The following is a 22990-nucleotide window of genomic DNA, read 5'->3' as shown; positions in this document are numbered from 1 at the left end:
CATGCCTAGAAGTTTAAAAGAATCTATATCGTCATTGCAATAATAGCGAAAGTCAACGGAAGCCATAAACTAATCTATAATAATTATAACGTGTCACGGACACTTTGCTCTGTCCATGTAGCAAGTCTGCGGGCCAGGCTCCACCCTCAGTCCATCCAGTTCACTCCCGGTGCTTGCTGAACGGGCCTTGTGTCGGAAGTAGCGCTGCACCAGCACTGACATCAGCGCAGGATACTCGCTTTGGTTGTCGGCTTCTATGTCGCGCTCCTGGTGGATATAGATTTATAAAATTTGACTACTGCAAAGCTTCGATCCAGTAGGTACAATCAATAAAAGGATTAAACAAGAATTATCATCATCAGAACGCCATCTTGCACTGGAAACCACTCTAACCTCGTTGCTGGGTCCAGCTGGCTGAAGGGCATACGGTTCAATATTCGGTATTTAGTACCTCTTCAAAGGCACAAAAGTACATAATAATATAAACACTGTTGAAGTTGACTGCAGTCGACTATATAAGACATCGACTGGACGTGGACTGTACCACATTGCATGGACGTGGTCTTTTACCTCTAGGTACAACTTACATAAAGCAAATATAAAATCTCATAATAAAGCAACAGTAAGTGCTATATAAGACATCGACTGGACGTGGACTGTACCACATTGCATGGACGTGGTCTTCTATCTCTAGGTACAACTTACATACAGCAAATATAAAACCTCACAATAAAGCAGCAGTAAGTGCTATTGAGGCAAGCGCGGGCGCCCTTGCGCGGGCGCAGCCTCAGTGAGAGCCACTCCAGCGCGCCGGCCACGCCCCGCGCCGTCGGGATCAGGTTGTAGGGCGATGGCAGCGTCGTCTGCTGCATGTACTCTAGGTACACCTGGGGGGGACAGATGTAGGAGGGTGTTTAGGGGGTAAAAAGATTTGTTGTTCTTCTTAGTGTCGGTTACAAACACTAGAGCTAGTCAAGACTTTGGCACCGTATTGTGAAAGGATTAGCCAGTCAGATAAGTTGTCGGTCGCTGACTGTCCAGGGTACCAGTCAATAGGGGAGGCTGCTTTCGACCATCCAAAGATTATGCTGATAAATGATGTTTGAGTAAATGGATCCTTCGGAGGTGCTTAGAAGAGTATGTATAATAAAGCTAATACCTAGCATCCGTTCAGATAAAAAATTGCATAGATAGGTATGCAGGTAATACAGTGAAACCTGGTTAAGTGGGACCTGGATAAGTGAGAAACCTCCATAGCTGGAACTCATGCTGAGGTCCCAACACTTTGGCACTGAATTACCTCTGTTAGTGGGACGGGGCAAGCCTCTATATCTGGAATTTGTTCTTTCGATTTATCATCATAGTTACCTCTATAACTGAGACAGTGAGTAAATTTTATATGCATAAACCTCTGTAACTGAGATAACATTGTTTGTTTTACTCATTTTTATTCTACCCACAAATTCCACATGTAATTCCAAGTACAAATTTTGAGCTTCAGTTCAGTTCAGTTCAATGTATTTATTAATCAATTATCTTCAGTTTTAGTTTCGCTTTACTATCATACAGATGTTTAAATTTGAAAATTCCAAAACGAAAGCTACAATCGTTATCATTACGTGAAAATTGAATTTAATATCCTTTTATGAAAGTGGGAAGACACGCGAAGAAGTTTGTGCTGAATTTTAATTAATGAATAAAAATGATATATTAAATTAATTTTATTTAATGATCGCACCTGTATTACTGAAATAACCTGTATTCTCTCCTCTATTAATGGAACCCTCTGTAAATGAGACAGATATTTATTTATACCTGTATATCTGAGACACTGGGTAAGTGGAATACCTCTATAAGTGAAACGATGGACCCTTGAAGTCTCACTTAACCAGGTTTCACTGTATTTCTAAAGAAGTAGCTGTTCCGCTAAGCCTGTGGGATCTTATACGTATATAGAATCCAGGAATACCTACTAATCATATGGCGACGCTATCCGGTGGCAATGCTCGCGGCATTATAATTATTTTTAATTTCTAGCACTAAGCTCCTCTACAAACACACTTCGAAGTGATGAACTTAGAATCTATTAAGACCTGTACAGAGGCAATAAAACTCATCAGAAATGATAGAGCAATCACAATCTGGAAATGAATCATTCTGTACGCTATTAGTAGCCAGGGGCGGCGCAAAGCTAATTGCAGGCTTATACTTAGATCTATGCAGATATACTGAGATCCGCGCAGCGAGCATTGCCTTTTGAATTCTGTGCTTAAAATTAAAGATGAATGTATACAGGCTGTTGCAAATGTGGTATAGTAAGCTGAAAGACAGTACAGCTTGTCATTCTAAACTTTTTTGTTACAAGAGTTTTAGAAATTTGTATAAAACGTCGTTGCATGAAAGTGGTTTAGAATGACTCCCTGAGTCTCCCTCTGTCGGCTTACTTTAAGACTTAAAGTAAGCTTAAAGTTTAAGTACACCCGACTTAAAAGGTGAGTGGTTGAGAATTGAGGTCCAGGGTGTGTCCTACCTCGGTCCGTGCGAAGGTCCACTCGATGGCGACGTTGTCCGTGACTCGCTGGAAGGTGTTGGACATGGTGGCTATCAGCATGTTCAGCACCACTATCACTGATATCACTTCGAACACTGAAATATTGTAGCAGTAGATATAATAACCGTCCACTGCGGGATATACCTATGTAGACCTCGAGTCGTAAGGAGCGTTACCAGCAACGTTACAACATTTGGTGCTCGGCCTTCCTCATCCAATCACTACAGGCTACTTTACTAAGGTCTGCATTTACCTATTTGTGGCATCATCTTACTTATACAATTTTAGGCGAGTATCAATAGAAGTAAAGAACGTAGTTAAATATTACGTCAAATTAGCGATCATGATAGTCGCTGAGGCTACGATACCCAATCTAACACGAGTCATCATCATCATCAGCCTATAGCAGTCCACTGCTGGACGTAGGCCTCTCCCAAAGCAGGCACTGGATTCGATCTTTAGCTTTCCGAGTAAATTATAACAAAATCTAATAGGAGTAAATTATATAAATGTGCACCCTGCTCAACGCATCGGTGACTTACTTCCAAAACAAAAATGTCCGACTTTCTGCGTGAACCCGTGGTGCTGCTCGCCCGCGCCCTCCAGCACCACGTCCGCGCTCTCGATGGGCGCCATGCAGAACAGCGCCCAGAACAGAGTGTAGAATGTGTCCGTGATGCTCGTGAACGACGGCACCTGGTGGTGGAGAAGATAGATGAGAATGAGAAGGTAAGTTCGGAGTATAAGTAGGTACGCGGTGCGTTGCAGCAACGACCGACGACGGGTCGAAAATATTTCGATACGTTCACGGGAATTCAACATAAAGAACATTTAACGTTATGGAAGGAAAGTTCTTCCACGCTAAGAGGGACTTGTTTTACTGTCTGTGTTTATCATAGAATATATACTACAATACAGAAAAAAGTTAATATACAGACATGAGACAGGAGGAGCTTTTTCATGTGTTTTCGAACAGTGCTTGCTTGCTTGCTTTACGGCTACGGCTGCAACACCAATCGGGACGTGCCCATGGCCGATACTCAATTTAAATGATTATGTATAACATTCAGAAGTGGTACGTACCTGAACCGCTCTAACCCCATTACTGTCCTTATACACCATGCCCTTGTAGTACTGGTAGAAGCGAGACAGCCCCGCGGAGAACGCGCTCAGGATTATTGTGTACACCATTATGTACTTGTAAATGTCGTACGTCATTTTGCCCAAGGAGACCTAAAATACCCATAAGTAGATAATATCAAGAATAAGGTAGGTACATAGATTTTCAGGTGGCTGAAAATGTTGATCGTCACGAAACATTTGTAATTTATAATAGGTATCCAGGCAGTATCCAATATATACTGGTTGTTGCAAAAGTTTTTAGAATGTCCCCCTAAGTCACCCCCTTTCGGCTTATTAAACCCTTTTTGCAACACCCTGTATAAGAATATTGGCCAATCTTTAACAGAAATGGACTTAACCAGAACCAGGAAAGCGTCTGGATACATTGCATGTGAATGAGGTATTATTCACATAATATTAAATAGCATGTATTTTATAATTACTTGCAGTGGTCCCAGATGGTAGTTGAGTTGGCAAATGAACATGATCCGCAGGAAGGCGAGGATGGTCGCCACGCAGAACGTCCCTTCACTCAGCAGGGTCGGGTCGTGCTCGTCCCAGTATTTACGTTCTAAAATATAGACAGTAGATTTAATAGAGCATAGGTAAGTACCTACATAAAATTGAAATTTTCCATCATTGGTTTTTCCAATCGAAGTCGATGCAATGAAGTCTCGCATTCTTTCAGTCTCATTTTAGAAATTGAGTGCTGATATTTTACAGCGGATATTTTATTGAAGCAGTCCTTTAGTTTAGGGCCTAAACTTAAGGCCCTCGCTTCCTTGAACAGATACCCGTTCGATGCGAAACTGTTATCTTTAACAAAACAGCATCACTCACCCAGTGTAACCCTATCATGGAGCCTGACATCCTCGGCCGCGCGGCGCCACAGCACAAAGGAAACCAGGTAGAGCGCCAGCATGATGCACTCCGCCCAGTTCCACATCTTGCTGAAGTACTGCCGCGCGCCCTGCATCACGCACATGCGGGCCGCCGACCACACGTAGCCGGCCACGTAGAGGATGACCAGCCATTCCAGCCCTGGATAGTATATTATATTAATATCAATGTTCTTCAGTAGGTATCTCTCAACAATGAATCCGCAACTGTCGGAGAACGGTTGCCGATTCTTCATCATTTCTACAGATCAAAAGCGCCACAAAAATCTGTCATCAACCTTGATTATCCTAAATTCAATTTCCTTTTTACAATTATTTCTAATCAGATTTCAAACCCTAATGCAATCACTTACTTTTACGTCTTAAATCATAATTCATAACATTATTCTCGCTTACATTGTCCGTACTCTCTAGAACCCGCCTGAATAGCAGGTGTGTAATTGGTTGGAATTTACCGGAAGATCAAGGTCTATATTTTTAGACGCTGGAGTCCCGTTTCGTATAACTAATCTCTACATTACCTTAACAGGTTGCGAGCTAGAACTAGGTATTATAGTTTATCCGCTCGGTTAGTTTAAGACCCGCCTCCCCACATACCTATGCAATGTAGGTAAGAACACTAGATTGTATAGGCTCGCTAATAGACGAAATTAAAATTATTTTACTGGAAACCTCTAAGCAAACATTTTCTTAAATGATGATGAAAATTTAAAAAATACACTTTTCCCTATAGTTATATTTTTAAGTTTGTCATCAAATACAATAATACCTGTTTTCGGAGGTCCCCGTAATTTATCAGTCTTGTCTTGATTGGAAATAAAGAAAACCAAAGATAGAAACACGAAGTAGGCGGATGCGTGCGTAATCAGTTTGTTCAGCGGAATCTCCCAACTCCTTACAAGCCTGTGCCACGGGGCTACCTGAGGAATTGAGAGCACATTACTTAGAAGGTAATTCAATTATACCCTGCGATCTATGCAATATAGGTAAACTATAACTCAACTATAGGATAGCTTAATTGTGCGCCGGCTAACGGGACCTGGTGCAATAGCTTGCTGAACATTAATTAAAAACTACACGTTGCGAAATTTACAACACAAACATTAGAGTAACTATCTAACGATGTAACGGGGCATCTATATCCAATATTTATCGGGTTGGATAGCAGGGGTGAGAAAAGTTAAGTGAATTCTGTTAAATTCAGGGGCGTATTTAAAGATTGCGCGCCCTGGGCTCCTGTAGTTTTCCGCCCCATCAAGGAATGAAAGAAAAAATAAAAACCGACTTCAAAATACCACCAAAAAGTAAGAAATAATTTAAGGTTTAGACCAATCCTAGGTGATAGTACAAATATACCTAAGCAGGTACTGTCACCTAGGATTGGTCTTAACCTTAAATTATTTCTTACTTTTTGGTGGTTTTTTGAAGTCGGTTTTTTTTTATTATTATTATTTTATTTTATTATTTTTAGTTTATTTGCAATAATTATCAATCAAAAGTAAGATGCAAATGATACCAATAAGTCCTACTTCTCAATACGAATCATTCCAGCCTAAACACGAGGTAGTTGCTATATACCGTTGAGGAGTTCCCTTGACTGCCGTCCGTTTCCATCATCAGATCAGCTCAAGGTCACCATCATATTTTTTTTTGTTATAAGAACTATATTTACGTTATAAATTTCATTAGAATCGGTTGATAAGTGCCCAAAATGGAAATTTATACCCCTGTTTTACCCCTTTACCTTGTTTTTTTGTTTTACCCTTGGGGGTGAAATACAATTCTGAAAAAAAATGGGACCACCTCTGAGCTCAACCCAATACATCAAAAAAGAATTTTCAAAATCGGTCCATAAATGGCTGAGTAATCGATGAACATACATAAAAAAACATACATACAGACGAATTGAGAACCTCCTCCTTTTTTCGAAGTCGGTTAGAAACAAAAAGAGCAGTCTATAAAAATAATCATTGGTTCTGGAAAATGGTATAGTATGTGTATAGTACCTAGTACCTACCGACCTACATAATATGTATAAGAACATTGTGGTGATACATTTGCATAGATAATAATATCTTCCGAAAAAAAAAGATTTTTCTGGATAGACGAGAACATTTTAGAACGTTTAGAAAAAAACTTTGGCAACTGAGTGAGGCAATTTTTTCTTCTTTAGATTTCCGTAAAAAAATACAGAGGGGGAAAAAAATATGATTATTCCACCGGCACCCATTCAGAAAAGAAGAGGCCGGCTTTCATACTTAAAAAATCCAGCACTGCTCGTCACCAAAATACCTCAAAGTGACCCTGGATAGATCTCTCACGTACAAAACCCACTGCCAAAACACCAAGAAGAAAAGCTCCCGAAACAACCTTCTGCGACGGCTTACGTCTACCAGCTGGGGCGCCTCTCCGCAAGTTCTACGAATAAGTAGCTTAGCACTCTGCTTCTCAGCCGAATTTGCCTGCCCTATATGGGTAAGATTTCCATTCCTCAGAGCCAGAAGACAAAAGTCTTCAACCAGTGCGTCCTGCCAGTGATGACGTATGGTGCAGAGACGTGGACACTGACGGTAGGACTGGTCTACCGATTTAAAGTCGCTCAGCTTGCTATGGAGACAGCTATGCTTGGGGTTTCTCTGCTGGATCATATCAGAAATGAGGTTATCTGTCAGAGGACTAAGGTTACCAACATAGCTGTCAAAATAAGCAAGCTGAAGTGGCAGTGGGCTGGTCATATCTGCCGAAGAACCGATAACCATTGGGGTAGACGAGTTCTCGAGTGGAGACCATGAACGAGGCAAACGCAGCGTGGGACGCCCTCCTGCCCGCTGGACTGACGACCTTAAGAGGGTAGAGCCGGTATTGGTTGGATGAGGAAGGCCGAGGACCGAGTGTTGTTGCGCTCCTTGGATGATTATTGGCTGATGATGATATGGGCAAGGTCCGCGCATGCTAGAGAAGTAGATTTTGCTCTTAACGACACAGTTCGTATAGTAACGGGATGCCTCAAACCGACACCGCTCTACAAAGTCTACTCTCTGACTGGGATAGCATACGGCGAAAAGTGGCATGTTCTGTTGAGAAGGGCAAACAAGAATGCGACTCCAGACATACACTTTACTCACATACTGCCGCACCTTCCCGCCTTAAGAGCCGCAAAGCGTTCCTAAATAGTGTGGTGTCCTTAACGGATGAAAACCTCAAAAAGAAGCCTCAGGATCCTTTCCTACCTCTTGAGGAAAAACTTGCTCCCGGTATCAGTCTCCCCTGGCACATTTCGAATACACTAAATCGGTTGCGAGCAGAGGTAGGCTGCTGCAAGGACAATCTTTGCAAGTGGGACTATACCGTTGGTACCAACCTATGCGACTGTGGTAGGTACCGCCCCTCTGACTATGGAGCATTTACTCTAAAAAAATAGACTATTCACCGACCGGTTCAGAAAAGAACGAAGGCGGCTTTCATAATTTAAATCATATTATTTCTTAAGACATGAAATCAACATTTGGAAAGATGGCTCAGGGCCGTTCTAGGCTTACGTCCTAAAATATTGTTCTGTACTTTTTTACTCCTCTAACCTAAAGCCCAAGGGCGGCCTCCCGGCCGCCCCTGGGCCGCCCTTCGGCGCCTTCCGCCCCGGGCTGTAGCCCTTTTAGCCCTAGGGTAAATACGCCCCTGGTTAAATTAAACTATGTCAACGTACAGGATGGAATTTCACATTCTAACTCTACATCGTATGAATTTGGTACCTATACTTTGTTGTTTTTTCGTATTTTCATAGTCGATCCAATAATTGAAACTCCTCAATATGGCATCTGCCTTCCGGAAGTTCATTGATAAAATTCCATCCTAAAGGGTAACGCTGACTGTGTAAAACCTAGAACAATTTTTATAAACGTTGCAACAGCTCACTATGCACATGACAAGGATAAACGGCGTGATGCCGACGCGAGCGAGCGTCGTCCACATCTTGGCGAACAGGCTCTGCCGCCGCCAGTTGCAGAAGTCAGATATCCAATACGACTCCAGAACCTGCGTGATATCATTATAATTGGAAACTCAGAACAAAAAGGTCTTATCTCAAAATATCACTTACACATAATATGTGACTTCAGTGAAAAAAAATCTAAATAAGGTACTTATGTCCTCTTCGAAAAGCACGGAAACAGAGGCATTTTTATGATAGAACGAGAAATGATCGGAGTACGTATCGGACACATAGAATAAACTTTTTGAGTTTTTTAATGGTTTACTCAACTTTGTGATTATTAATTAAATTTTTAATTAAATTCATTTATTTCAGATAACTTGATCCATATTCAGTACATGTCATAAAATTCAATAAACAAAAAACAATACAATTAACAACGAGCACAAGAATTAACATAAGTACAATTTATCACAAATCAAATTAATACATACATACATTCAGGATTATAGATAAGCCACTTTTGTTCTGAGGGACATGCGACTATATTAATAGCCCGGGTCGGGACTAGATGACTAGATAACCCGCCTGTTAATTTAATCGTGATTAAAAATAGATTTTCTATTTCTATACATGGCTATGTTACTCTATGGTAAAGGAAGGTGCATATCCCGATTGCAGACAGGATGATATGCGGATGGCGGTAGTTACATAAAATGTCAGCCATAACGTAACGTATAGTGGTGGTAGGCGAATGATTTTCTAATAAGATTAATTACATCCAGGATAATAAGCAGATGTAATATTCATTATGAATTGCTATGAGTAATAGGAATTATCTAAGCCCTGTTATATTCCGAGCTCTTATAATAAGTGATTCTAAAGATATTGTGAATTAAACGTGTAATCATAGTTCGAGTCTGTTGAGTTGTCCTTCTTTCTTCAGTGACAAACACTAGAGCTGGTCTAATGTTTGTAATCGTGGTGAAATTGATAAGTATATGATAGTGATAACATGTGTACCAGATGATAACCTAAAAGTTGGTGCATTTAACCTGTTGTGTGTTGGGATGTGCTACAAACTCCTTCTGCTTGATGTCGACGGCGTGTTGCACTCGCGGCAACACGAAGTGGCGGCGTCCACTGGAGCCTGCCCGGTGCTTCAACACTGTCTCCACTTCTTCGGATGTGCGACAGCAACCTACGGCGCGGCGGGTGAGTTTACAAATAATAATAGTCTTTAAAATATGATGTTATGTCTAATACACATTGTAACTGGACTTTGTAATTATGGTTCTAAGATTGTGCTCCATCCCCCGGGAAAACCGGGGAAAATTATCAAAACTAGAATATATGTATGTAGCTATTCTGAACAGAACTCGCGGGCAAAAGTAGAAACCAATATGATCAACGGCAAAAGCGCTGACGTCATTCTTGAGTTGCGTGTAGTTGGCCGCTAGATGGCGGTACTTGGCGGCGTTGTCGTCCAGCTCTACGACCTGTCTGAAGTCAGTCAGGATGGGGTCTGGCTGGTTAAATATTCACCATTTACGTTCCAGCTTCAAACAATCAAATCTTACCAATAAGATCGACGGCAAAAGCGCTGACGTCATTCTTGAGTTGCATATAATTGGCCGCTAGATGGCGGTACTTGGCGGCGTTGTCCTCCAGCTCCACCACGAGGCGGAAGGCGGCGTGGATGGGGTCTGGTATGGTATGGACCAGGTACGCCGGCGAGCACAGCGCTTGGTAGGTGGCCAGCCGCGCGCTGCTCACGAGCAGGGGGTCCTCGCGGTCCATGCATTGTCTGGGGGGCGAATTTTATCGATGCAATATGCATAGATAAAATTCGATTTTTAATTAATGTAGGATGCAATTTTGTAAACGGCTATTAGCGAATCTAAAGTGGACCTATAGATAGATATGTCGCAGGCATCTGGTTTAATCTCCTGTTTGATTGAACCGCTAGCCCGTTCATTGGATGACGCTGTTTAGTTGTATGACTAGGCCGAACGTTGATTGCACAAGCGTCACAAAACGTCCAACTAGTTAGCTGACTTAAAATCAGTCAGGTGGTGAACAAAACAAATATGGCGTCTAACAGCTAACAGCTGACACAAAAAGCACCTATATTGTTAGTTTTTTGCAAATAAATTAGCTTTAAAGTGCGTTATTTGTGTTAAAATAGTGTGACAACATGGATTTACCTATTATTACGCCGCGGGCGGATAGTTTCAAAGAAAAAATTGTGGCGTAACTGGATAATTATAAACAACAATATGAAGGTAGATTTATTGGTATTGTTTAGTTAATTTGTGAGATAAGAGCTTTGTAACATAGTCTTTTTGTTGACTCTTGTCTGGTCATGTTCACCCTAACCAGACATTACAAAGTTGCTATACTATATCCCATTCAACGACTCCGCTGAATGACGTTCAGTCAAGACGTCGAACGTTACAATCAACGACTTGACGAGTTGTCCTTTAGTCATACAACTGAATAGCGCCATCCAATGAACGGGCTAGTGGTTCAATCAAACAGGAGATTAAACCAGATGCCTGCGACAGATACATTAATTGCACATTGTTTGAGTTGAACCTACAAATAGGTAGGTACTATAGATCGTGAAAATAGCCACGAAAAACATTTAAATATAATTGGAAGATGTGCTAACGTGCAATCCTTGCACTCGCAGTGCGGCACATGTGGGGGCTTGACTACATGCCCTCGGGCCAGCAGCGCGCGCACGGCGTCACAGCAGCCCGCGCGCGCCGCCACCACCAGCGGGGTGGCGTGCGGCGGGTATTCGGCCGAGTGCGTCGGACCAGCGAACTCGAGCCCCGGAGATATCTTCTTTAGCGCGTCGAGGATTATTACTGAAATGGGTAGGAGACTCCGTTAGTGACGTATCAACTGTTCTTTATAAGCGACCACGGATTGCAGACAGCGAATGATGAAGATGACTAAAAGTTTTTTTAAGTGAAGTGTGTAAAAATAATTATTCAACAACACGTAAGGAAAGATAGAAGTAAAGTTATCGGATCGAAAGAATAAGGTACACGTTAAAATCAATTGAAATAACACGCTTAACAGAAATAACCTATACCATGCTAATGAGAAAATATTAACGTTTTTAAAAATGGGTCTTCGTAAGCAATTATGTTAACCTTGTAAGAGACCATACTAACTCATCATGGTAATATTATTGTCCCTGATGGCGTGCAGGGCGGCGTCGCCGATATCAATGCGGGGCTGCTTCAGCAGGAACCTGAGCATATCCTCCGATCTGCCATGTACCGCCACGTGGAGCGCCGCTTCACCCTGCAAGTCACGTACCGTAGCGGTTTACTGCTCTCTGATTGAAACATATAGGTACGTAGGTAGGTAGTTTATTAATCTTTAACTGCCAATATATTATTTTTATAGACTAATACCGTTGCCCAGCAGTAAAACACGCTTCAGTAAAAGCTACTTTAAATAACTTGAATTCAGTGTCTAAGATAAGCTTGCAGTCAGTATAAGTATTATTATGAGTATGATTCATAATAGCTGTCTCCGCTGCACGGACCCGCACATCTGTATCTGAGAACTGTAGTAGTAGAATGTGATAAAGACAAGTTTATAGCCCAAATAAATAAAAAGTGTAATCGCGAACGCGTCTGATGGGGGTAGCTTTGTATCGCAAATACTCCATCGCTATCAACTGACGCATTTGCATACAATGAGCACTTTATCTCAAGATACTCAACTATTAGTTCCTCTTTGGCATTATAAAGGATTTTTGCTTGTAAATGTGCACTTATTCTATCTAGTCGAATCTAGAGTGGACTGAAATTGCAATTCCACTACTGGAATTCCTTCTGTTATTTTGCTTATAAGACAGTATGTAAAAAAATTAACATAATATTTGTATAAAAATATGTATAAGTATGTCATTATCTTACCTGACAGTCCCAGCAGTTAATGTTAAGTTCTGGATGTTCGTTTAGAAACGCTTCCAAAGTGGCCACGTTGCCCTCTTTCACGATTTTTAGGAATTCTATTTCCTTTGAACTTAGTTGGGGCAGTATTACACACTTCAGCTCTCCAAACTCCGACATTTCATCGCTAGTCTGTTAAATGAACGGCTCCACATATTTATTTCTATCAAATGAGCTATCTTCACTTATTGATTCATAAAATAAATAAATTGTTATCATCTATAGAACGATACATTAAACTTAGAAGTTACTTTAGTCAGTACCTATGTACTACCCTATCCCATGTATGGACATAGTATGTACCTATATACTCACAAATAAATAGCAAATACAAACCGATTCTTTGCGAACACAACATGTGATATTAGCTTTAAACTGCATAAGGGTACGAAGCTTATCAGCTGATTGGTAAGAAAATAGCATCTTATCTGATATCTCATTAATAAAAGAATCACCGGCCATTTGATCCTTAATGCCTTCTTTAAAGGTGATTTTTGAAGGAGATATGGCAGACGATTGTTCAATCGGTGTATTCGTTTTATAACTTCCCTTCATTTCAGGATTTTCAGGCTTTAATTCTTCTGTTGGACTTCTATTTAAATGTTCTCTATTTGATTTCGGTAACAGGTAAGGTTCTGTAGGGTTACCTGTAGAATGTTGATCCTGATTCTCCATAATGGTTATAAAATATAAACAAAGAAGATAAATAAAATATAAATAATACTATGATAAAAGTTTGAACAAAGTTTGTGTTTATTTTCAAAAAAAAGAACCATAGATAAATGAGTTTTATATTTTTTTATCTACAATAATCTATGATATTTTATACCCGAAACATTGCAGCAACGGTTTCTTAATCAATAATTTTCATATTGGTTCCTGTAGGTTTATTAGTTTTCCTTGTACATTGTGTACAGTAGAGCAAAATAAGAATATGATTTGTAGAGTATCTGCAAAGAAATTTAATACCATCAATCTATTTTTTATAGTAAACTTTTAATAAATATATAATTACTTTGTATTAAATGGAAAACAAACCGATGAAAAAGTAGTCAAATTAATATTTGTGAAGTTCATAGCAGTCAAGGCAATCGGTTTTTGGGACCTAAAACAGAAATTAAGTTTAGTCGACAACATAGGCAGTCATGATCATTCAGTGAATATCGGAGTAGTGTTTTACTCAATCTATGGAATATCAGTTCCAATGGTTCCAAATACAAAATATGAAACAGAGCTGGTCATGGTTCTATTTTAGAGTTTGATACACATTACATAGTGGACACAGCACACCTACAGTTAGTATAGATAGACTATAAACATTTTTACTTGTACTTAACAGAACAACGACCCGCTCTCTCATTATGTTCTAGTGTAGGTATCATCCTTTTACGAACTTTTTATCATGCTTTTGCCTGTATTGTAAAATTTGTAAGAATGTTTTTTATGTTACACAGAAATGCTCGCATGAATTTTATGATATTTTATCTAGTTAGTTAGATCTTAAATAGGTATTGTGGTATGTAGCTTTTCCTTAGTACCTCTTGATAAGAAACATGAGCGCTCTCTGGCAGCTGGGGCTGGTCTTGTGCCACTGGCAGCTGTATGCCGCTGCCGCCACCGCCGAGTTCTGTAACATACATAGATTTACTATCGCACTCTAGTCACCCTTAGGCTTAGAAGAGTTATTTTACAAAGCTTTACGGCAGTACTTGCAGTTATACGTAAAATGCAAATAATTTGCGAACAAGCATAGCTTGTAAACATCTGACAGTCGTGTTGCCCTAACCCGACAACTCTCAGCCTGGTTGTGTTGGGGTCTACCAACGTTCTTGGGGCCCGCGTGGTTGACTTGGCCTAAAACACTTCCTTCATTGGAAGGAGACCCGTGCCCCAGCAGTTGGGTCATGATGGGTTGTGATGGCAGTAGATCCATTGAAACAGATATACTAATATTAATATACATGGGTATATAATTGAACAATGCTTACGGCATGGTAGATGTCATCCGCGTACCAGCAGATCACGCCCACCTGGATGAGCGCCGCTCCGAGGAACATCTTGTTGCTGAGGGCACTCAGTGGCTCAAGCAGCTGAAAACGAAGCCAGAATCACTGAATACATCAATATTTCATCAATCAATCAATATGTCGTACTCGTACATTGTATATGTATCAAATAAAAATATAGTTTATGCATACTAACCACGATTACAAATACAACGCAGCATATATTTATAGAGCTGAGAACGATATTCACAAGATTCACAATTGAAAATGCTTCCTCCAAATCATTACAGTATCTGTGAAAAAAAAAACTGTAATTCGTTTGTATTATTTACCTACATGTTTTAATGAATTCTATGATCTATTCATCACTTAGGTGGTCTGACTGGTTGAACAAGAGCCACCGAAGACAGAGAGCTAATAGATAATAGCTTGTAATTGATCACATTTACTTGAGAATTTGCTAATTGGCCTGCCTTAAAATTTAAATTCTATGCCACTAACATATTTTAGTTTGACCTCTTCGTTTCTGTTATTGTTATGTTTTGAGTTATGTAGGATACGGTATACAAGGCGCTCTAATCATTTCATTTATTTCCTTATAGGAATTGCATCATAAAAATGCTAGGTGAGGTAGCTCTGGTTCCTAAACCAGTAAATCTGTGTGTGAACCATAGAATCACACTAGCAATTTTATGCATATAAGTTTACTCGGCCTAATACTAGAGGTACTACGAGATCGTGATAGATGGACATCAAATACGGTGAACACAATTCAATTCAATTCAATTCACAATAGGCTATTCCTAAAACGCACACAATAAGCCTCTGATGCAGCTTTATGCAGCTGACGATATCGCGGTAGTGGTCGGGCGGCGGCTGGTCGCGGGCGGCGAGGCTGGTGAGGCGCTGGTGCAGGATGCGCAGCAGCATGCAGATGTGGCTCGCCATGCCCGTCAGCATCAGGTCTGACGCTGACATGGCCCACACGCACGTCACTCCTGGGGGGCAGAGATCAGGAAGGGCTTTTGCGAAATAAGAAGTTTGGGAGGGCTGTCAATCAACATGATGCAAGTAGATGTCGTTAGCGGAGCAGCGTTCCAAAATATAATTTCCCTAAAGCTAGAGTAGAGACTCTCCAGGTGCTTTTTATGTGCTTCTTTAATACTAATGTGTATCAGATATAGAAGCTTTGAGCAAGATCAAATGCTACGTATCGGCCTCTTCAAATGAAATATGTTAAAAAATAACTTAAAAAAGTGAAACCAGTGTTACAGATTCGAAATTGACTTAAATATAAACTTAATCAGTTTTGATTATTGTAATTACTATGCACATAGACAATAGCACCTTCCATTGTGCCCAATCCGATAATTGTTATTATCACGAAAGATCCCGGTCAAATATTTAAACTTTCACGTTTCTTACACTTAATTACATGCAATAAAAAACGAATTAGCATGATTCGGTCATGATAGGTTGTTTAGCAAATTGAGTAGCTATGGGAACAGCTACTTATTTAAATGTTTGATGAACGACGCATGAAATTTATTCGAATTTTGGAAAGCGTCCGGTTTGAAACAAAAGACTGTAAAAAACCATTTCGGGGCAATCGTAATTGCCGCCCGCCTGTCCCGTGCCAGTGATATGGCTCTAATCGGAGACATCAACCAGCTACCGTACATAGACAGAGAGAACCTATTCGAACTAAGGTACAGTCGCCCAACACTGGTAGCAAACATCACCCAGGAGCTGTTGTGCTCATACAGAAACCCCATGGATGTTGCATACGCCCTAAGAGAAGTATACTCAGGCATATACGCAGCCACAACGCGTATCCAATCCCTGCAGCTGAAAAGGTTTACAGACGCAGCAATTCCAAAATCCCAAACCAACACTCTATTCCTGACGCATACACAGGAAGAAAAAGAGACCCTGACCAGCCAAGGGTTTGGAGAAGGAACGGGATCACGCGTCTTAACCATACACGAAGCACAGGGATTGACGTACGAATCCGTCATTATCATAAAAACAAAAGATAAAATAAAGTTGCACGATAGCATACCTCACGCAGTAGTGGCGCTGTCGAGGCACACCTCCGCCTGCACCTACTATGCGGATGACACCGAGGACGCTATCGGCAACCTCGCTAGAACGGCAATAACAGCACCGAAGAAACGGATCCTCGAGTACAACCTAAAGATGGCAATAAAAAATCGGGACAAAGAGGTCGTTGCCCAGCAATCAAGGCTTTTGGCAACGCAAAATGGAGCGGAATAGGAGAATTTTGATTTTAATTTTATATTGACGGCCAAACCGTATTGCATGTATTTTATAGTTTTGTTATGTATAGTATATAGCATGTATTGTATAGTTTTAATATGTAGGTATTGTATAGTATATCATGAATTAACATTATCTGTATAAGAACTAACCAATAAAATTAAGATAGTTTTAAGAACACTGTCACACATTAACACCAGGCAAAACAACAGCGATGACAAAAGGAGTGTGTGGCCACTGACAGGCGTCTGTTAAGTTCTCTGAAGACAGGTGACACTGGCCCTACCCTTCAAATGTTTGTTGCCATTATAATTGTAAGTGTGACTGTGTGAAACAAAGAAAAAAAAAAAAAAAAAAAAAAAAAAACAAGAAATGCACAACTGGGGGTTTTTAGTCGGTTAAAGGCCGACACTACCTGGGTCCCCTTCCCAGGTGTCTGTGTAGATTTTCCTCCAGGAGTGCAAAAAAAAAAAAAAATTATTAATAATATATAGGTATATATATATAAAAGATAAAATATATATATTATAAGCTTCCACATTGAGTAGTGAGTAGTTAAAAGATGAAGACAAAAAACAACCAAACTCTCACAATATATTGATCTCTCAAAAAGGCACGGACATAAAGTCTGTGGAGTGATAATAAAATCTTAAAAAAAAAAAAAAAAAAAAACAAAAGACTGTGCCGATCCAACGATGTACTACATGCTTTGAGGTGATTGGTTACCTGAGAGGATCTCGAAGAGGTACACAAAGACGTGGTTGGTGGGGTCCCACTTGTCGAAGGGGTACCAGCAGGTCCAGGGGAAGCCCACCACGGCGTCGGGCCGGCCCTGCCACCAGCTCTCGTACACGTAGATCATCACCGGAGTCAAGTTGAAGATCCACACCGCAGAGACGTTCAGCCCGAAGAAAACTGATACAGAATTGAAGGAATCACATTGTAAATTGTTATACTCAGCAGTAAGTTACTACGTAAAGGAAGCTTTATACTAAACGGGATCCAGGAGGGTTACTCTATACGAAAAATGAACAAACGAGAGCTGTCGTGCAATCGGCACACAGCGGCACTGCGAAACTTACATTGTTTTTCGTCATTTAGAGTGATCCACCTGAATTGTATACGGTTACGCGAATACGTATCATTACGTCTTCCCAGCGTTAAGCACTGGGCTAAAACTAAAATCGATAGCAATTTCACGTAAACAGCAGGTTACATTACATCTGTGTGCGATGCGCAGTGCCAGGAGGCTCTTGTCCTTGATGGCTTGCAGCTCGGGCGCCAGCGGCGGCACCGGCCAGATGTCCACCAGGTCCGCGATGCGCTGCTCGAACACGTCCTTCTTGTACCACACCGACCACAGCTTGAAGCTACCTGGGAGACGTACAATAATAGGACACTACACTCACGAGCAATGGAAAAGTCCCACTTACAAAATGTCGACGAACCCAATTTTTTTAACCATTTAATTTAGAATTTGACCAAAACATTTACGTTTTTAGCGATAATATAATAATAATGTAGTCTTTTCCGATTTGTTGTAATTTGATGCTATTGTCACTAGAACATTTCCACTGTACGTGTGAGTGTATGGTGTATTAGGTATTTAAATTTATGAGTGCCTGATTCTCTTAATTTTTATAATCTGAACTCTAAAGTACAAATTGAAAAATGAAAATGAAAAAACGTTTATTATACACTGCCGGGCAATGAAAAAGTTCCACTCACAAAATGCCGACAACAAACGACCCCAATGTTTACAAATATTTAATTTTAAATTGGAACAAAATATTACCGATTTTAGTTGGTAATATTCTGTTGCTCCGTTAAATGTACTTCAATGTTGCAGAAGACGGCATTAAGCTAGCCTTTTCCGTTTAGAAGTTTGACTTTTGTGCTTTTCTCAGTGGAACCTTTTTATTGCCCGTGAGTGTAATTATATGTTTAAAGCGAAAGTGTGTTGCTTTGCTTATGAGTTATGTTATGATCTAGGTACCTATTTAACGTAAAACTTACTGAGCGCTCCGTAACCGAAAGTATGGAAAAGAGGCACCACAAATTCTACACGCGGCGTGGTTGCCAGTGTGACTCCAATATTGACTATGTCGCTAAAGATGTGGTAGGAAATACCGAAAAAGCACAAATACAGTATAAGCTTTTGCCTTATGAACGCCCGTCTGTTTGGAGGTTTATCAAACGATAGTCCGAATTGCCGCATACTGAATATACTCAGATTCAGTGATTGCAATATTTCAGCTTTAGCTTGTTCCTGAACCGTCGGATCGACCGACATTTTGAAAGCTAGTAGAGTAAAGAATGGCCACTGTATGTTCAGTTCAACTGCTTATAAAAGCTGTTATTTCCACATTTTATTTATTTAACCATTTTAACACGTCGCAGGGCGTATCCAACAGTAAACTAAGTTTGTCAGACATGTAGTTAACAGCAGAAACTATAGTTTTCAATGTCTTGGAACTGATTAATAATAAATAAATTGATACCTGCTAGGTGATTCGAACTGTAAGAAATTCAACGTAGGCTTATCGCTGAATTTCACTAACTTTGAAGTCAAAATATGTATAATAACATAAACACACACGAATTGATAACCTTCTACTTTTTTTAAGTTGATTAAAAATATATAAAAAAGGTAATTGTGTTTGTAATAATTATGAGATAAAGGGACGAGCGTACGATCAATTTCTTACAGACTAATCTAGCTGCTATCAAGTAGATCTGCGAATCCTACGTACTATCTACTATTTTTGGTTAGGTACTTCAGGTTAACTGCATTTACTTTTTTAATAAGTGAGAAAAGTCAGCTTTTTGTATCGTTAACCGATTATAATGTTATTAGTTTTTTAACTACCCAATTTGTAAAATGATAACAATCAGCTATCAATCAAAGCACTTTGTTGAGGGTACATTATATTTATCATAGAATGTTATACTTTTGTTTATACAAAGTAAATAAATACGTTTACTGTAAAGGGAAAGATTACAGTCGGCCAAATATTTTCGTTGCAATATAACTTATTAATGCTTTATAGTCGGTTTAGGTAGACATTAAGAAAATCACTTGCTATTTTATGTAATAGCGGAAAATTATGATGCGACATGTTGTAGTCAAACTGTACATATAGATTATAAAGTTGTAGGACAGATAACTATCAGGCTAGCAAATGACCCAGCAGCGTTGGAGAAAATATAAAAAAAACTGTAACCATACTTTATTATAATTTGTTGCGTTAGTTATTACATCGATCAAAGTAATGACAGCCTATTATAAATAAATAATTTATAGATAATAAAAAAGAAAAATAGAAAGATGGAATGATATTGTTCCATAATAAAAAGATATTGTTTTATAAAACTGATACATTGTAAATTGTGCAATAAAAGCATAAATAAATAAATAAAATACATATGTAGTTAAATAATTATTATTTTTGAGCCAACTTCCATGAAAATGTCACAAACGTATAAACTGCCCATAGCCAGCACTGTAAACACTATCTAACTTTAAATGTGAAAAATATATCGAAGATTAATTTAATAGTTTATACACAATACTTTTTCGCTACTCATATTACTTTCTAAACATAACTTAGCATCAAGATATTGACCAGTTTTACCGAATCTACTATAATCCCAAGAATTTTGGCCACATCTGCAAAATAGCGTGAGAAGCAATTTATCTGGTTCAGACGTTATTGAATAATTATCACAGTGTTATAGTGGGGGCATAAGATTGATTTGCAATTAAATGAGTGTGTACCGTAATGGGAGCTATTGTGATAATGTTGACGTACGGTACTAGATGTGGGATATGACGTGTGATACGACTGGCGCACGCGAACTCGCTGAGACAATCGATCAATGCGTGATTCGATAAGCTTAAAAACTGTTTTTATTTTAAATCTGCTCTCTGACAGTTTTTAACGAACAGCGACTTTTCCTGTTATAATATACCACACACACATAGGTGGGCACATAGAGATGGTTGTGCTCGGCAAAGCAACTGATTACCTAACTGTTTGATACACGAGTTAAGTCTTCATGTCTTCTTACAGCTATTTTGTTGCTTTTCGTGATATTTGTATCGTATGTTGTAATTAAGAGTTAGTGTATGGATCTATTTTATTTTCTGTAGGTTACTAATGGAGGCTTTGTTTCCAATTCAGAAATACTGCAACCCGTAGCTCTGGCCTCGCTGTCTGGCCAGTCTGGTGAAGTATAGATGAAGAGCGTGGTGGTGCTTCGAGGTAGAAGCATTCGAAGATTTTTGGCTGATGCTGGTGTATGTATACTTCTTCTTTGACCTTTATTAGAATTTACTTAAACTACACTCACGGGCAAAAAAACAGTTCCACTTAGAAAATACTGACACCAAACGATTTTTTTAAATCATATACCTAATCTAGAATTTGATCAAAATATTTACGTTCTTAGTTAGTAATATTCTGATGCATCGTTAAATGTACTAAATTTTTTTGATTAGGAGTGCTTTTCTAACTGGAACTTTTTCATTGCCCGTGAGTACATTTATTTTACAATTGACGTTCTGAAACTTACAAACGGAGTAAGAAGTAGGTATGATTATTGGTAGGTAGTACATTTTCAAGATATTTCTTTCAATAGCTTCACAGGTTATCTACTGTACACGGTGCCTTCCACTAAACTGGTGTTTGTATTGTAAGCTATTATTTACTATTTATTAAAATTCCAAGTTCTTAAACCAATTTACTTATCGTGGTTTGCAGCATTACGTGTGTCCGTAGATTTGCTTACGGTTTACAACTGGAGGTTGAATTATCTAGAAGATTTATTGTCGATACGAGATGAATGGACGTACGTACGTAGGTAATTGAAAAATTTATTACGTTACTTCGCCAAGTCCTTCTTGCAAGTCGAGATTATGTAATTTAGTAATGCTGTGTACTGTGAAGGAAATAACCGCAGTTTCGGAGCGCTTTGTGAGAGCCACAACTTTATCTCGTTGCATTAAACATACCGATTGCACAACAGCACTTGTTCGTTCGTTTTTCGTCAGTATAGAGTAACCCCCAGTGTACAGTTGGCACGGGACTGCGCACGCGACGATTAGGCACCGCCGGCGCGACGCAGTTGTCATCAGACTAACTGTAACAGACGCGGACGAGCTTCCAAAAACGATGCTTGAAAAAGTATGCACCCGTACAGTATGTACCAACTTGCGCCACTTTCTTAGCAGAGTCAATCTTTTTTCGTCTTTAATAGAGGCATATTTTGACATCAAATATATGCGTCCTTTCTTTAAATATGAATTAATATTTTTCAATGATTAGAAATGACTATATCAGTACGTATTTATAAAAAGTTAATTAAGTTTAGACTTCCTGTACTTATATTTATTTACTTTCAAAGAATACAAAGAAAACCTAATTTTAGACACTATAGAATTTTTTAATAAAATCTAAAAGGAAAGTCTTAAAGTACTCATGAATGCCGCTAATACAAAACTGAGTAATGGTATTAGCAAAAGTCAATTTGTACAATTAATAGATAACATCATCTCACTTCGTGCTAACGAAGAAAAAAAGCGAGCCAAGTTCGATAAGAACATGTGGCCAGAGGGTTTCATACATTACCTACGGAGTTTTTTACTTTTACTAACACTGAGCTTAACTTCTAAAGGCTTACTCCGTTTATTCAGAAAAAGCGTTTTTTTTATTGAATGTTTATCCGAACGGATTCGATTGAGTGGGTATCTAAGGTTAGCTTTTAGTATTTATTGTATTAAAAAACCCATTTACGGATCCCTAAAAAGCGTCCGACTCTAGTGTTATGAATATTTGGACAGCGACCGAGATTCATTGCATCTCACTCGCGAGAAGTAGCAAAAACATTCGGTGCCGAGTACAAATAATAAAAGTAGCGAAAGCGAAATGATGCTCATGATGTGCTCGCGCTTCGATCAAGGTCGAAAAATCGAAGAGTATGAGACGCGTATAATCGAGGCTTGCTTTCTTCTGGTCAGTGTATACGTGACTACGGCGGGGGACTGAGTGGTCGGTGGATTTAGAAGTAATGGGAACACCTCTACTCGTTATTATAAACTTTAACAACATTTCTTAGTATTTATGTTACCACAAATACAGGGAAACAGAGTGTGGTGGCGATTCTTGGATGAGGTCTATTTCCAGCAGTCGATTATTATTGGCTGATGATCATAGGTTGAAGAT

General features: G+C 39.4%; 2 protein-coding genes across 3 annotated transcripts; both read right to left on the bottom strand.

Moving 5' to 3' along the window:
* Positions 1–93: 93 nt before the first annotated feature.
* LOC105398409 (short transient receptor potential channel 5) lies at positions 94–13349 on the bottom strand. The gene is made up of 15 exons (XM_048625685.1): positions 12817–13349; positions 12445–12612; positions 11685–11821; positions 11175–11393; positions 10081–10307; positions 9556–9701; positions 8485–8604; positions 5342–5492; positions 4514–4714; positions 4117–4244; positions 3635–3784; positions 3094–3247; positions 2531–2646; positions 729–887; positions 94–267 (listed from the first exon to the last, which is right to left on the bottom strand). Exons 1-15 carry the CDS (start codon positions 13153–13155, stop codon positions 94–96), a joined length of 2589 nt encoding a protein of 862 aa, XP_048481642.1. The 5' UTR covers positions 13156–13349.
* A 21-nt stretch (positions 13350–13370) lies between these two features.
* On the bottom strand, positions 13371–19059 carry LOC105398380 (odorant receptor 4-like). Of its 2 annotated transcripts, NM_001305508.1 has the most exon segments (9): positions 13371–13430; positions 13519–13585; positions 14019–14107; positions 14469–14570; positions 14683–14779; positions 15301–15484; positions 17493–17681; positions 17988–18140; positions 18783–19059. In NM_001305508.1, coding segments are annotated over 9 exon segments (1218 nt in total).
* Positions 19060–22990: the final 3931 nt, after the last annotated feature.

This window comes from Plutella xylostella, chromosome 15 (genome assembly GCF_932276165.1).
Source record: "Plutella xylostella chromosome 15, ilPluXylo3.1, whole genome shotgun sequence".
In the NCBI taxonomy this organism is placed as follows: Eukaryota; Metazoa; Arthropoda; class Insecta; order Lepidoptera; family Plutellidae; genus Plutella; species Plutella xylostella.
The sequence above is the reverse complement of the archived record's forward strand: the minus strand, read 5'-3'. Positions and strand labels throughout refer to the sequence as shown.

Coding starts and splice junctions, on each gene's coding strand:
- LOC105398409 (XM_048625685.1), bottom strand. CDS start 13,155: ATGGAGAATCAGGATCAACATTCTACAGGTAACCCTACAGAACCTTAC. Junction 3,785..4,116: donor ACCATCTGGGACCACTGCAA/GTAATTATAAAA, acceptor TGGGTATTTTAG/GTCTCCTTGGGCAAAATGAC. Junction 3,248..3,634: donor ATGGGGTTAGAGCGGTTCAG/GTACGTACCACT, acceptor CTCCACCACCAG/GTGCCGTCGTTCACGAGCAT.
- LOC105398380 (XM_048625595.1), bottom strand. CDS start 19,059: ATGTCGGTCGATCCGACGGTTCAGGAACAAGCTAAAGCTGAAATATTG. Junction 18,141..18,995: donor ATTGCAATCACTGAATCTGA/GTATATTCAGTA, acceptor TACGTCTCCCAG/GTAGCTTCAAGCTGTGGTCG. Junction 15,485..17,492: donor CCTCTTCGAGATCCTCTCAG/GTAACCAATCAC, acceptor TCTGCCCCCCAG/GAGTGACGTGCGTGTGGGCC.